Source organism: Rhipicephalus sanguineus, chromosome 7 (genome assembly GCF_013339695.2).
Source record: "Rhipicephalus sanguineus isolate Rsan-2018 chromosome 7, BIME_Rsan_1.4, whole genome shotgun sequence".
In the NCBI taxonomy this organism is placed as follows: domain Eukaryota; kingdom Metazoa; phylum Arthropoda; class Arachnida; order Ixodida; family Ixodidae; genus Rhipicephalus; species Rhipicephalus sanguineus.
In genome coordinates this window covers 95,941,463-95,957,085 of record NC_051182.1, presented here as the reverse complement: position 1 = coordinate 95,957,085, position 15,623 = coordinate 95,941,463, and the positions used below count along the sequence as shown (strand labels likewise).

General features: G+C 46.0%; 1 protein-coding gene across 1 annotated transcript; it reads right to left on the bottom strand.

The window, feature by feature from the left end:
* Nucleotides 1-6,353: 6,353 nt before the first annotated feature.
* LOC119398857 (uncharacterized) lies at nt 6,354-13,004 on the bottom strand. Its single transcript, XM_049417449.1, has 4 exons — nt 12,814-13,004; nt 11,342-12,050; nt 10,273-10,475; nt 6,354-6,849 (listed from the first exon to the last, which is right to left on the bottom strand). Exons 1-4 carry the CDS (start codon nt 13,002-13,004, stop codon nt 6,354-6,356), a joined length of 1,599 nt encoding a protein of 532 aa, XP_049273406.1.
* Between the last annotated feature and the right edge of the window lie 2,619 nt (nt 13,005-15,623).

The window sequence follows — 15,623 nt, the reverse complement described above, 5'->3', positions numbered from 1 at the left end:
ATTTGGCTTCATACTTGAATGAGCCATTTTTTGTGTTATATTGAAATGTCTGGGAATTAACTGATTGCTGTTGATTATGCAAATCACTCATGCAGCACCCTGCGATCTGATTTGTGGTACAAGTTCGATAACAATATACCTAAGTGCGGCAAGATAGGCACCGGCAGGCACAACTCTGTGTTGGGTAGTAACATTGATTGTTTTTAAATTCAAATCATTCCTAAGCGAACCAAAGGCACTTTGACTGTCTCTATCTACCAATTTGTCTCTTAATCTAGCGGCCTACTTTTGGGCGCTCTAGTGGTCGTCTCCGTACTTCACACACCCAAATTTGCATGCGGTGGCATTAGTGTATGACGAGCACGACAAACAGCTCATTACATGAATAGCGTGAGATACTTGTCGCGTGCTTCACGAAAGCATTGTCTTCTGTCGCGTGTGGAATATACTTGTATACCACGGCCCAATAGCCGCGGGAGATTCACAGTTTGTTATCAACCCTGGAACGGTGATAACAGACTTTCAAAAATCTTTACGTTATCGCGCTATGCAGCTTGTGTCGTACAAAAAGCATAATCGGTGACGGACAATTGAAAGGCAAGGAAATATTCAAAATCACGTTTACAGCCGGAGTGAACCCAGGCTTTCGGTGTGACATTTCAGCATTCTACCTCAGAGCTACGCCAGTGCTCGAAACTCCTTATGAAAAAAAAAAAGCGCAGCTCGAACTAATGGCGCCAGGCTACAACAATCAGCGGAGCTTGTGTTTGACCTTGGTAAGTGTTGCTAGTATTGCCAAGGTTTTGCTGAGAGGCTAAGTTTTTCCTAGTAGTACTAAATATGCCTAGACTTAGGCTCGGCTAGGCATGTCGCGTGACTACCTGTTACGTGAGTTGTGATTTTAGTCACGTGAGCTAGTATTGTAAAGGTTTTGCTAAGAGGCTAAGTTTTTGCTAGTAGTACTAAGTATGCCTAGACTTGGTTCGGCTCGGCTAGGCATGTCGCGTGGCTACCTGTTACGTGATGTTGTGATTTTAGTCACGTGACTAGGTGTTACGTGGTTTTGGTGGGAACACGTGACGTGGCTAGCTATTACACGACGTTGCGTGATTTTAGTCGCGTGACAAAATTATACGTGCTTTTTAGTCGCGTGACTAGACGTTAGGTGATGTTGCGGGATTTGTAGTCGCGCCAGTAGTCACATGTTACGTGATTTTATTGACGTGGCTAGTTACGTCATGGTACGTGGTTTTCAGTCATGTGTCTGGATGTTATGTGATGCTACGTAGTTTTAGTCACGTGACTAGATGTTACGTGATTTTTTCACGTGACTAGTTATCACGTGATGCTTCGCTCTAGTGGCGCCAAGAGTGAAGGGAGTGCGGAGCTAGGCGGCCTTGTTTGTTTCTCTTTATTTTTATATTTCTTTCTTCCTGTCATTGTTTTCCTTTCACCTCTGTGTTCATTCGATGTCTTCTTTGTTCCTGTTCCTTTGTATTTATTTCTCTCTATGTATTCCTTTGCCTTTCTCGCTCTTTCTAGCTTTATCTTTCTTGCCCTTCTTTCTTTCTCTCTTTCTGTTTCTATGTCTCTCTCTCTCTATATATATATCTGTCTCTAGCTTACTTTCTTATTTTGTCTTTTTCCTTTTCTTTCTCTCTATTTCTATCTTTCTCTCCTCCTCTCCCCCACTTCCCTTTCCCGCCACCTTGCAAGAATATACTATACAAGTCTATGCTGTGCTCTGATAGCGTGCCTCGATAGCCCAGTGGTAAGGGCACATTCGCTTGTGGAATTTAGCTTCCTCGCGTTGTCAATAAGGCTAGATTTCACTACGGACGTGTGGCATCTGCTTACGTTTCTGCACTAAGTTGTCCCCGAGGGGAGGTGGTGATGGCTCCAATGGCTGAAAAGTGCGCCTCACGTGTCTTGTGAATGGGAAAGAAAGGAGCGCGGCGCATAGGCCACTGAATGGTGTTCATGTTCATGAGTGTAAAGTATGAAACGGTGGTGGGGTGTGAAAATGGTCGAACAAGAAAATAAAAAATTTCTCGTGGATCTAACTGACTTAACGTCTTGAATACACATTTAAAGCGGAGCCTCCGCTATGAAATGCAAAGTGACGCAAAGCTAGGCGAAGATGGGCATGGTTTAGTACTGAAGGAACCTCCTCTCCGCTTGACCACCAGGATGTCTCTCTAACTTCCCACTCGTCTCCCTCTTCCACTCGTCTCCGCGGTTTTATGCTATACTCTCCTTCCTCCTTTCTCCCCTCCTCACCCAGTTCCATCTCTTGCTATACTATACTATAGACCCTTTTCGAAAAAGGGCGCCCCTAGCGCCGCGCACGCAAACTACAGTCTGCCGCCATTGTGAGGGCACCGCAGCAGACGACGCAGGCTTCGGCAACGTGCCAGTGCATGACATTTCAGCACCGCCGAATCGTGAACTGTCAACAACGTTTTTCGTAGAGACGGCGTGCTGCAATGGTGCAGACGTGCTGCGTTCCCATGTGCCACCACCGAGGATATCGCGACGAGAACAGCGATAAGGTAAGCGATAAAACTTGAACAACAAACGCACGTGCTCTCTCTCCGTACGCGATGTCAAACGGATGTGCGGAAGGGCGCCGTTTTGTAAATGCGCTACAGAAACGGCCGTGCTTATTTCGCAGCGCCATGTGTAGCCTTGCTTTTACGAATAAATAGTCTTCTCCCGAGTGCCTGCATGCGGTGAATTGCGATAGATTGTTTGTGCAGAAATACTGCGAGGGTTCGTAAGGCTAGCCAGAAAAATAAATATGAAGTTGCGTACCGTTCATTAAGTAGCGACAGTACTCGCATATCGTAAGCCACGTGTCAACATTTTTTCAGTACATACAAATATACCCAACGCGTGGCGTCCGGAAAATAGTTGCGTGGTGTGGCTTGCGGCAGACAGGATTTTCACCGGTTGCGGTGCATAGTTCCGCGACAGTGACGTCCTTCCTTTCCTTCGTCCGCGTTGTTTGTGCGCTTACACACAAACTAGCAAAAACGTCTATTTTGTTGCATGACTAAGCTTCAGCGTAATTTTGTATATTCAATTTGTGGAAGCTGCATGTTTTTGACTTGCTGTAACTCAATGGCATTAATTGTGATCCCAAGAATTTACGATATTCAGGCTTGTTTCTTCACATGAAATTGACCACTTTTTTTTTTTAAATCACAGGTCACGTTCCATAGGTTTCCTGTCAACGAGAGGCTGCGCAAGCAGTGGATTCATGCGATTCGTCGGGACCCAGGAAAACATTTCAACATAGTAAAAACAACAAAAGTCTGCTCTAAGCACTTCACTGAAGCCGACTTCTTGCCGGCTGTGGCAAGTGGGAGACGATTGCTGCGAGACAATGCTGTGCCCTCTGTTTTTCCTTTCAAAAAACAAGTTGTATCTCGGCCTCCTCCAGCAAGGTATCTGAAACCTAGGAATGAAGACTGCGTCACAGGAACTGCGTGCGACATCAGTGAACCTCAAACAAGTGAAGACATGCTCGAAAGCGTATGTTCTCCAACAAACAAGTCGCACACTGATGCTACTGACACATTTCAGGAGGCCAGTTGCTGCTCTTGTCAGCAAGAGCTCCTCGCGACTCAACAGCAACTCAAAGAAAAAGAAGAAGTGCTAGTGAGACTACAAGAACAACTTGCACAGACAAGCAGCAAGCTGAATGGAAAGAGTGAAGAATGCATTCAATTGCAAAAGCAATGCACAGAATATCAGCGCTGCCATGACACGCTCATGCAAGAAAGAATGAGCCTTGCACGTGCAAAAGAAGCAGTAGTTTCTCTAACACGGAAGTGCGAAGATCAAAAGAAGGATCATGATAAAGAAATGCACGAGTTGTCAAGCAAGCTCTCAAAAGCAAATGAAGCAAGGTGGATTTTTGGCATTGATAAATTTCAGAACGATGACAGCAGCATTCAATTTTATACTGGGCTTCCAAACTACGGCCACTTCAAAGCGTTAGTAAACGTAGTGAATTCAAGGAGCAGAGGTGCAAGTTCATGTCCAGGTAAAGAGGAAACAAGGGGCCGTCACTGCAAGCTTTCCCAAGAAAATCAGATCTTCTTGACACTTATCAAGCTGCGAGTTGGATGTTTCCACTTGCATTTGTCGCACATTTTTGATATCTCTCTTAGCACGGTATCTAGGATATTTTCTGCATGGGTGTGCAAGCTCTACGAGACACTGACTGATATGCCATGGTGGTCCACACGGGATATTGTGGACTCGACAATGTCTGAAGCATTTAGGCAGAAGTATCCTGCAACACGCGTCATCATTGATGCCACAGAAGTGCGATGTGAAGCATCAAGTTCCCTTGTTATTCAATCAGGGACATACTCTAACTACAAATCTGCAAACACATTCAAAGGACTCATTGGAATTCAACCAAATGGGCTCATCAGCTTTGTGTCAGACCTATTTACGGGCTGCATCTCTGACAGGGAGCTCGTAATCAGAAGTGGCCTCTTGAAACAAGCTTTTGACCAAGGGGACACAATCATGGCAGACAAAGGCTTCAAGATTAAGGACTTGTTGGATAACATTGGCGTTGGGCTAAATTTACCACCCTTTTTGACCAAAGGGCAGTTCAATGCAGCAGAAGTAGAAGAAACTGCTGACATTGCATCCCTGCGCATTCATGTAGAGCGAAGAATACAAAGAATCAGAACATTTCACATTTTTGATCGGGTTATTCCCCTTTCTCTTGCTCCAATTGCAAGCCAAATCTGGGTGGTGTGCGCTCTGCTGAGCAACCTGCAGACTACAATTCTAAAAGAGTATGAATAAACCAGTCAGGTGGCTTGTGCAAACATGTTTATTGCAAGGTTATCAACATATGTGCTAAATTCTTTATTCAATATCATTGGCATCATCTTATTATGGAACCAAAAGCTTTAAAGCCTCCATGTGCACCATGAGCTGCCCTGCACGTTCCAAACCTATGCGCCTATTTTTAAATTAGTGCTTCTAGAAACCGACGACATGAGCCAGCTCCCGAGTGTTTTTGCGAACTATCAGTGCTATGAAATATGTAACATGTGCATATTATGGCTGATCGACATCTTCCCTCCTTGACGTCTCTTTCTTGACCGCCCCTGTCACTCTACCCGCATCCTCCACTGTCGCCAGCTCGCCCGAGTGAACACTGAAGCAAGACAACAGCACCGCAAGAATCTCCATGACGCATCTCACAGCGCTGTGTTCTTCCGCCCCGGCGACATAGTGTGGGCATTATCAGGCACTTCTTTATCATCTGTACATTATCATCATCACATAGTGTTCTTTATCATCTTCGCTTGTAAGGACACATCTTGGGATTGTTTTGTGCCTAGGATGTGATCGGTTCGCCGAGTCGCGAAGGCCCATTAAAAGGCGTGGCAACTGCTACGTCACAATATGTTTTTGTGCATTCGAACCTTCTAGAACAAATAAAATGTGCTTCGTGTGTTTTGATGCTTTAGTATTCAGATATGAATTGACCTAAAATTTTGTGGTTTTGAGAACAATGAAAAACTCCGAATTTCGGAGAATTGGGGATATACGAGAAATAAACTCCAATAAACGCCGAATTTCCGCCAAAATTTTAAACTCCGATAAACATTCGCCAATTTTCAACAAATATAAACACCGAAAACACTGAGCCCTATCCATATGATACCCAGAGCTTCACCCACTCGTCATGATTCACTTCGTGGAGATGCGGTGATCTTTAATTTGGTTTCAAAGTAAGTGTGACTGCTCATCTCTTTTCAGCACCTCGTGACATCGCCATTAGTATGACTGACAGGGGCCCCTTGTGACGTTGCACAAGAAAAGCGAGTGTTGTAGACGTCGAAGATATGCGGGGAGCACACAATACCACGACTGGCACCTAACGAGGGCTATTTTCTCCGCCCCTCTCTCACTGTTGTCGCGCTGCTCTCTAGGTGGTTGTAGTTGCTTACACCAGGAATCATTCTTTTTTTTTAATCGAACAGGGTTAACTTCTACTGAAACACCCATTTCGCTTCATTCTATACTGCGCACGGGGCCCCAATGTGAAAACTGCGCTCTCAACATCACCAAAGCTTAAACGCACGTGCTCTTAGTGCTCCCCTGCTGCGGGGTACTAGTTTCTAACAATTTTAGGCGGGCATTTCAAAGTGGCGCTAAATTGGTCACATATAGCAACGCTAGCATTAATTATACGATATGTTAGAGCATTTACGATTCAATGTCGGCATTACCTGACACAACGCTACAAATTACAGAAAAGTCACAACCAAAAATTTCCCTGTCAGGGGCCTTTTCAAAAAAACTCGCTGCACTCAACCCACGTTTCTCACAAAGTATGGCAAAAGTGTGTCAAAATAAAAACTATCCAGCTTGGCTTTCATTTCATGCCACACTTTCTCGTCAAACCGGACCCTTTGCACACAAATGTAGTTTTCACCGTACATAACAAAGTCTGCCCACTGTAGTTTTGTGATGGCCATCTGGCCCATCACTTGAGCGAAGTATGGGTGCGACTGCTTCAGTGCGGGGTGGTTCAAGCTGTCAAAAGACACGCAAATGTCTCGGCATGAAAGAAGCTTCTCTTGGTCTGCATCTTTCATGCTATAAGGACACTTCACTTCAACACAACCCCACGGTGGGTCTTCCACAGGGTCATGCACAACGGCATCTGGGGAAGCTCCAAGCCATGGCTGTTCTGGGTTGACAAACAGCCCTACGCTTTGAAGCTCCACGTCCCGTCCTGTGTGCCTGAGAACATCCTGATAACGCTGGAGAGCTCTTGCCTCGTTGGCAATGCCGTACCTGCATCTTGAAGACAAAAGAATACCAGAAGCATAATTAAGAAAAAATGCAATAAATACATTCATAGCTGTTTTGCATTATTCGAAATTACTGAAGAGCAAACTTAATAGTGTCCTAAATGATGCAGCTTGAGAATCGAATGGTCACTAACTGATATTTTCTAGTAATTCTAAAAGGTAACTGTACACGGTTTAACATGCAAGTGGCACACAAGTATGAAAATTATTTTTTTCTGATATAATTTTCATCATAATACATGACAGTTTATGTAGTGAGCATGTTGCATAGTTCAGGGAGTTATACATGATAAGCTGTATTACGGTCACACACCCTCAAGAATTTTGTGCATATGAAAGTATTGTAAGTTGGTTCAAAATGCTCTATTTATGCTTACGTGCAACATACTGTGAAAATCGTACTGTTGAGAGCACTATGATGGTAACATTGCAGCATATTCAGACCACGGCTATACATTAGAAAAAAGTACTTAAAAAGTGATTTAATTCAGCCTCGAATACCACCATTCGCACGTCCATAAACGAATAAAAACGAGGTAATGTTTATTATAATGCTGTAATTATGTTGCCCAGACATGATGCGAAATTAGGGTCTACTATTTCTGATATGCTTGACTGCCATGCAAAATGGCTAGGTTGACTCTGGCTCTCCAAGTCCACCAAGATTTTTCGATCACCGACAACACCACCGTTGCTTGCACCTGATTTTATATGACACGCACTCCCTAATGCAAGTATCTCGTAAAGATTTACGATGTCATTTCTCACCATTCCTGTGTTCATATAGACTGAATCACGTGTGGTGCATACCCACAATTCCATGAGCCATGGTAGGTGGTGTGTGCCACACAACTGAGGGAACGGGTATCATAATGTACGTGACAAGCATGTCACTTTATTCGTGTCATGACCTGTTAATCGTGTTCATCAGATACTCATGTCCTTTTATGTTAAATTTCTGTTCATACCAAGTTACAGACATTACCACGAGAGCGCCCAGACGTAGGCGGCTAGACGATATAAATGGTCAGTGCCACAGCAGAAAGTATGGCTTTATGAGGATGCAAAGCATAGTGCAGAACATACATTGTGTTGGACGAAATTGCAGAGATTTTGAACCATGCTTATCTTGGAGTTCTTTCTACATAAAAAGTGCATTGTACTGCATTTGCTTAGTTTGCCTTACACTTGCATTAAGCTGCACTTAATGACACCAACTGCACGTTGGTGTCATTATACACCAACCTTTCCATAACATAATAAGAATTGTTAGGGTTTAATGTCTCAAAACCATGATATGATTACGACAGACACTGTAGTGGAGAGCTCCAAAAGTTTCGACCACCTGGGTTTTTTTTAATGTGCCCCTAAACCTAAGCACACTGGCCTCAACCATTTTTACCTCCATCAAAAATGCCGCCGCTGTGGCCAGGACAGTTGGATTTGCTGTTTTCAAACAGAAGCACCACAATTTGCAGGGTCTTCACTAGTTGTCTAACTGGCTTTGCTGGTATGAAACTTTTCTCAAAACAAAGCAGCAAACTGGTTTCACCCTCGGGTCACTTAAGGAAAGAAAAGATGCTGCATTTATAAATTATAGTACAATTTCTTATTTTATGAACATTGGATATTCAGAAGGAAAAAAGTCACAGTTTCGCCGCAAGGGCGAAGCAATGAATGCGATAGCAAGGAACTAATAGTCTCAGTTGGAACAGCGCTTCTGTTGCAAAGGCGGCCGAAGCAGCGAAGGAAACTAGCGTGCTTCAAGTGTCGAGCTGTGACACTTGATAGTTCGCGCTCATCTTCTGTTTGTTCGTATGGCGGCGTCCCTGAGCTCGAGTGACATTCGTACGCGCCGTAACATGAGCGCGGACATCACGGTGAAAGCGTGAAACATTCCTCTACCCCTCGCCACGAGAAAACCGCGCGAGCAGACAGCGGAAGGGCAAGCTTCTCCCATGCGCAAATATAAGAAGAAGCGAGCGAGCTCGCCGACGACTTTTAAATGCGCCCGTCGGGATCCTAGCGCCACCTCGCTGGTAATGAAGAAACGCTTATTATCGCCTGCTGTCTCCGAGTCCGTCCAGCGCTAAATGGTGTGTATATAACGCTCGCCGTTAGCTACGTGGAGAATCTGCCTTCGTGGCGTAGTGGATAGCGCCGCTCGCTGCGGATCAAGAGGTCCCTGGTTCGATTCCGCGCTTCGGAAACATTTTTCTGAGTTATTTTTCTTTGGGGCCTTTATATATATATACATACTTATACATATACGGTGCATGACGGCGGCGACGGCGACGGCGACGGCAAAATCCAGCCGAGACTGTCCATATAATTGCTATCGCAATAAAAAAGTCACAGTTTCGCCGCATGGGCGAAGCAATGAATGCGATAGCAAAGAACTAATGCTATACGAAGTGAGGCTCGCCAATGGATACTCTCAGTTTGAACAGCGCTTCTCTTGCAAAGGCGGCCGAAGCAGCGAAGGAAACTAGCGTGCTTCAAGTGTCGAGCTGTGACACTTGATAGTTCGCGCTCATCTTCTGTTTGTTCGTTTGGCGGCGTCCCTGAGCTCGAGTGACATTCGTACGCGCCGTAACATGAGCGCGGACATCACGGTGAAAGCGTGAAACATTCCTCTACCCCTCGCCACGAGAAAACCGCGCGAGCAGACAGCGGAACGGCAAGCTTCTCCCATGCGCAAATATAAGAAGAAGCGAGCGAGCTCGCCGACGACTTTTAAATGCGCCCGTCGGGCTCCTAGCGCCACCTCGCTGGTAATGAAGAAACGCTTATTATCGCCTGCTGTCTCCGAGTCCGTCCTGCGCTAAATTGTGTGTATATAACGCTCGCCGTTAGCTACGTGGAGGATCTGCGTTTCGTGGCGTAGTGGATAGCGCCGCTCGCTGCGGAGCAACAGGTCCCTGGGTCGATTCCGCGCTTCGGAAGCATTTTTTCTGAGTTATTTTTCTTTGGGGCCTTTATATATATATACATACTTATACATATACGGTGCATGACGGCGGCGACGGCGACGGCGACGGCAAAATCCAGCCGAGACTGTCCATATAATTGCTATCGCAATAAAAAGACAGTTATCCATTAGAGAGTAGCACAAATCTATAAAATAAACATATAAAGGTTCCACTGAAAGCTTCACAGTTGAAAAAAATCTTTCTCCGTTTGGGTCACCCCAGACATATTTTTTGGGGGTGACCGGTCTACCATATGAGCTTCTCGGGCAGGAAGTGCAGGGGAACTGAAATGGTGGATCAGTTGTGCAGGAGCACACATGATTGAAAATGTTGAATTGATGGGTCACTTGACTCTTTTCCTTCAGCAAAACTTCTAGCACTATTGTGATTCACATGACTGATCAGCCATCGCAAGCATTTTATTTTAAAGAATGACTCACCGGACAGCAGGAACCCTAGATAGGTCTTTTGCTGATGTCAGGTGGCCAAGCCCTTTACTGCTCCAATGGCTGCGCATAAGCACAGTGCCAAAGTTTGACGATGTCAGCCGGTGTTTTCGCTCTTGACACCATGTTTGGCTGGCTCGCTGCTGCTGGGAGTTCTTCTCTAAGCACTGTGCTTGCAGAGGACTGAGCACAATTTTCTGAAACAGTGCATTCACAAATTTCTTACACAATAAGGCAACTCAAAGGGCATTCTGAATCACAAAGGAAGGAGACATCAACATGTGAGGAAATCATGAAAAGACTCAAGGTTGTCACAGAGAAAGTAAATTGCTTATAAGGGAGCACAACAAACACCAGGCAGCGAAATTATGCTAGTGAATATTTTGGTGCTACCCATTCCACTTCCACTCAACCAACGCACTCAGACACTTACACTGCTTTCTTAAGCCTAAGCTTCACGTTTATTACACAATATTCTCACCTAATCATCCCCAATTTCCTTTGTTTTCACCCACCTGGTCCACACAGCCATTCTCGTTCTTATATATTTTTACAAGGCTTGAAGGCTGTCGACTTTCCCTATTTCATATATGGTATGCAGTAAGGCGCACTGACAGCTGGCCAGAACGTGCGATTAAGTGACAGATTCAAGTATTCTTTTCACGATTTGATGGTAATTAGTGGAACATGTCGAGCCGTAGTGCATATATGTGCAGCAGACCGCCGTGCATGAGCATGAACTGCTCTCACCTCCCACTGTTTGCAGCATGTTTTGTGTGTATACGACTTCATAGTTGCTGCAGATCGAAAAATTTTCACTATAAATGTTTCACGGCGTTTTTGACGTTACCATTCTGTGATTAGCCACTCTGACCATAAGCTTTCCTTTGTGCTACAGAAAACAGGTGCTGTCAGTGCCTTTGAGATTTGCATACCTACCAAGAGAATAAAGTGTGCACCAAGGCTGGCAGTGTACTAAAGATTACACTAACAGAGCCCACAAATGCTCTGGTAGAATCTGCAGTTTCTTGTGCAGCTTGAACAGTTAAAAGTGGTGACATACCTCCAAGATGCGTCTTTCACCACTACTGATGCCACCTGGTATAGCCCACTGGCTGCTTCCAGTGAATGGCACCATGGGTTTTGGCAGGCACGGTGTAGCACTCTTGTCATGCTTGTTGAGCTTCTCCCCGAGATAGCTGCAGAGGAGGACAGTGAAGCCATGAGGCACGAGTGGCTGCTGGTACGCAAGTGGTGAGCCACAAAATACGGTGCCACATCTGGAGCTGCACACTGGGGCACGGTCTGCAGCAGCTAGTACGGTTACTAGGGCACTGTCTGCGTTTGCATCTGAAAGGGCTTGAGCAAACTGGGCAAGGTCCTTCCTCCAGTCTTCTACGTTCCTCTCCTTGATTGCACTGAGGTCAAGGCGACATGGCAACGGCAAGTCACGGCCACCCTCACCCACTCTTCGCCAGTCGACATTCTGAAGGCTGCTTCCTTTTATAGTGTCACCCCGTGGCCGCCTCCAGTACTGTGGTAAATCCGTGCACGACAAGTGAGCTGGAACCTCACCAAATCCTTTCTCTTGCAGCAGTCGAAGTGTGTCCAGCACTGCCTGAACATGGCTGCAAAAATGGTTTCCAGCAGGGCACTCACATTTCCCGTCAAGCACACTACCATCGCCACTGATGGTGGCACAAACAAGATAATGTGTTTGTGTCTTCTTTTTGCTGCGGTAGCACCGTGCTTTTATGAAGTACCTGGCGTTCCTACACAGAGAAAAGTAAACGGAAACTCACATCAAACCTTCAAAATGACATAACGTAGGGCACCCCCTAATGCATGCATGCATGTTCAGACAACCTCGCAGAGGGGATCCCTGGGTAAATCATTGTTGTGATGGCTGGGCAGCAGCGTGATCGAACACCAACAAATTTATACGGAGGCAAAAACATTTCATTTGAGAGCATAGATTTAAGTTTAAGGCACCATAGGCGTACGCCTATGTAAGGCAACCCCGGGGTCCAAACTAATCCCGTCTTCACAACGGTATCTCTAGTAGCTTCTCATTTGTGGCAAGCATGCACGATTTTTTCCCCGTTTCACTTCTGCGGGTGTCGTATGGTCCACGAAGAATCGCAACCACGCCTGATCCGCAAAAATAATCTAGGTTGCAACGGCTTTTTCAGAGCTAGCTGCAGGAGGTAAAAAAAAAGCAGAGAATTCGGGAATAGATTGGCTTCTATCGCGATCGAAAGTTGTCACACGACAACTTGTTGTTCGTTTCGCGCAGCGCTACATGAAGCGACCTTCGCTTTTGGTTCTAGGATATCCAAGCGGCTTCGTCCCACTTACACCCCTTCGTTATCTTTCAATACTCTTTATGTTGGCATAAGGAGCAGTGTAGGATGTACAATTATTTATGAAAATTCACACGGAAAAAATGCATACGTAAACGGAGCGAGCGCAGACGTCGGCGCAGACACCGCCGGTAGCGAATTGTGAGCGATCATGCAAAGTGTAGCTACTTACTTTTCTTGCTCGTAGCACGCACGTAGAGTTGATGTGACGACATAGCTCTCGGTGAGAAGTTTGTAGCTTCGGCGAGCCTTTTTTCCCGTTCCGGGCGCGCACGCGAGTTGGCTGTGGTCACGGTCCCGCAACCGCGGCAGTCGAGCCAAACTGCTGGTCCAACCCGTTGAAGGGTACAAAATGTTGCTCATTGTGCAGCGGAAGCAACTCAGAAAGACCAACGGAGAGTACCAAGAGCTCGTTCAACCGCGCAAACGGTGAGATTTCAGCGGATGACACAAAGAACTAGCCGCCAACACAAACATCACAGCACTCGCGCGTTTGACGGCTCGCTTTCCATGCCCTCATGATGGCGCTGGCTATCCCACGCTCCTTTGCGAAGCGAAACTGACGAAAAGCCCACCGTCAGGTGGCGTATTTATGAAAAGGGTCTATACTATACTATACTATACTATGCTATACTATACTATACTATACTATACTATACTATACTATACTATACTATACTATACTATACTATGCTATACTATACTATACTATACTATACTATACTATACTATACTATACTATACTATACATAGATATGCTACGCTCTACCCTCTTGCTTTTCCGCCTCCCTCTCACATCACTCCTCCTCACCTTCACTATCTTTCGCACCCCCTTTGTATACCGTCCTCCGCCGCCTATGGATTGGAGTGTCATTCACGAACGGCTTTGCTTGCCGAATCGGAATGGCAGACAGTGCTGCCTGTGATCACTGTGGCAGCGAGGAAACCATGGCACACGTCCTTTGTCAGTGTACTCTCTGCTGCTCCCGGAGACAACAGCTCTCAGCAACGTTAGCACGCAACGATGACCGGCCGCTTTCCCAGATATCCATTTTGGTGTGCCGGAACGTTCGAGCTTCCAGCGGGAAAGCAACGAAGGCGCTGCCGAAGTTTCTGCAGTCAACCGGCCTCGCTGAAAGACTCGCTTCAGTGTGTATGCATTTTTTCCCTGTATATTGTTTAACTCTTTTATCCTTCCTTACCTCTCTGTCCCTTCTTACCCATTCACCAGTGCAGGGTTGCAAACCGCACAGTTTTCTTCTGACTAACCTCCCTTCCTTTCACTCAACCTTTCTCTCTCTCTCACATGCCTATGCTATGCCTCGCGCTCATCCCTCCTCCTAGGTACTTCGCCCGTTTCAGCTCGGCTTAAAGTGCTTCGGCCTAGAAGTCGCACGCCCTTCCTGTCGATAGAAACGCGCTAGAGAGCGACATAGAAAGATAAAAGAAAGAGCTTACGTGAATAATGCATGTTTACTTCACAGGTGCCACTCGGAGCGTGATAACCCGTGGACTGTGTATTGTGATATATGTAAAAAACTGTACGCGCAATGCATGCACCATCAAGCAATATCGCAAGGAAAAAAAAAACGAACTGGAGGCCGGGTTCTTTACGTCATCATGAGGCAGTCCCTCACAGTTAAACTTTTACTTAGGTATACCTGGTCTTAATACGTCCCACTAGGCCCACTCTGCAATAAAGTTGAGTTTATACACCATTTATTTTACCATGTAAAAGATTTTCCTTTGAAAGAAACAACTTACTCCACGCTCCACTCCGGAAAGTGGGATTAGGGTTGAGTTTTGCGGGAGTTTTACCATTTGGCACTATTACACTGTTGTGTAGCCATAGGATACGATGCTCCGCTTTCTTCGACCCCATAAATGTGAAAAAAAAAGTATGGCTGATCCCTCCGTCATAGGAATCGGTATAACACGAAAGTGAATCCTGTCGTCATAGAAGTAGTTGATTGTTTATAGCGCATTGGTATATGAGAGCTTGTAGAACGTCTACTGTCGTTTGGCAGATACAACACCGCTTGATGTGGACGCACCCACGTTGGCGCGTAGTGCACCTCCGCACCGAGGACTAACGCCCATGATCATGATTTAACCCTTCCGGTAGCTGAAGTTGTCAAGATATACCTGGACATCGCATATGGCGAATTCCTCGCAAAGATGGCATCAACAAGCACATAGTAAACACTGATACTCGATATGCACTCCTTCAAAGCGCCGTGAAACGCGAAGAGAAACGCGACGAGCGCCATGTCTTCCCGGTAGCCTGGCCGTTAATTCTCACAGGGCGAGCGGGGAACGCGGTGCGACAGCCAAGCGAGCGTCGGAGAGCTATTTTTCGATATGGATAGATGCCATGGGCGAGGATTCGGAAAGCGTTGATGAAATTACGCTTCTCGTATTGGAAACGCGCCGAATAGGACGGTCATAGCAACGGACGGTCATAGCGACGGACGGTCATAGCAACCGCGGAGCTAATTGCGGAGGCAACGAAGTTTTTCTATTTTATTCGTTTTCGAGCCTGGTGGCGCACACGTCGCCACCCCGTTATAAAGGGGACGCTCATAGCATCCATCCATCCATCCTTCCAAGAGCGCATCCACCCAAGAGTGTGAAAGATAAAAGACGCGTTCATGTAGGCTCTGTTATGTATTTGGCGGTAGCTCAGTGGGCTAAACGCCCGCCAGCCATCGTCGCGGACCTAGAGGTAGTGGGTTCGACTCCTGTCAACGGAATTTTTCCTTCAGTTTTTTTTTTCATTGCCATCGGATGACGTTCATTTTGCTGACGTATTTCCGTGACGGAAATACGTCATGAAAGTCTTGCTGGGCACCGGCGTAAAACAATTTCGTGTTAAAGAAAGCTTAACTTCGCTTTTACTCGCCCATGGCGTGCTTAGGTTTTCCAAATTCACTTCGTCGAAAGTGATCCCCCCCCCCACTCACACAAATACACACACATATG

Bases quoted from the DNA above. Each gene is read 5' to 3' on its own strand.
- LOC119398857 (XM_049417449.1), bottom strand. From the start codon at position 13,004: ATGAGCAACATTTTGTACCCTTCAACGGGTTGGACCAGCAGTTTGGCT. The intron at 12,051-12,813 runs GTAAGTAGCTAC...TTCTCTGTGTAG, and splicing joins GCGTGCTACGAGCAAGAAAA to GAACGCCAGGTACTTCATAA. The intron at 10,476-11,341 runs GTATGTCACCAC...GCACTGTTTCAG, and splicing joins GTGAAAGACGCATCTTGGAG to AAAATTGTGCTCAGTCCTCT.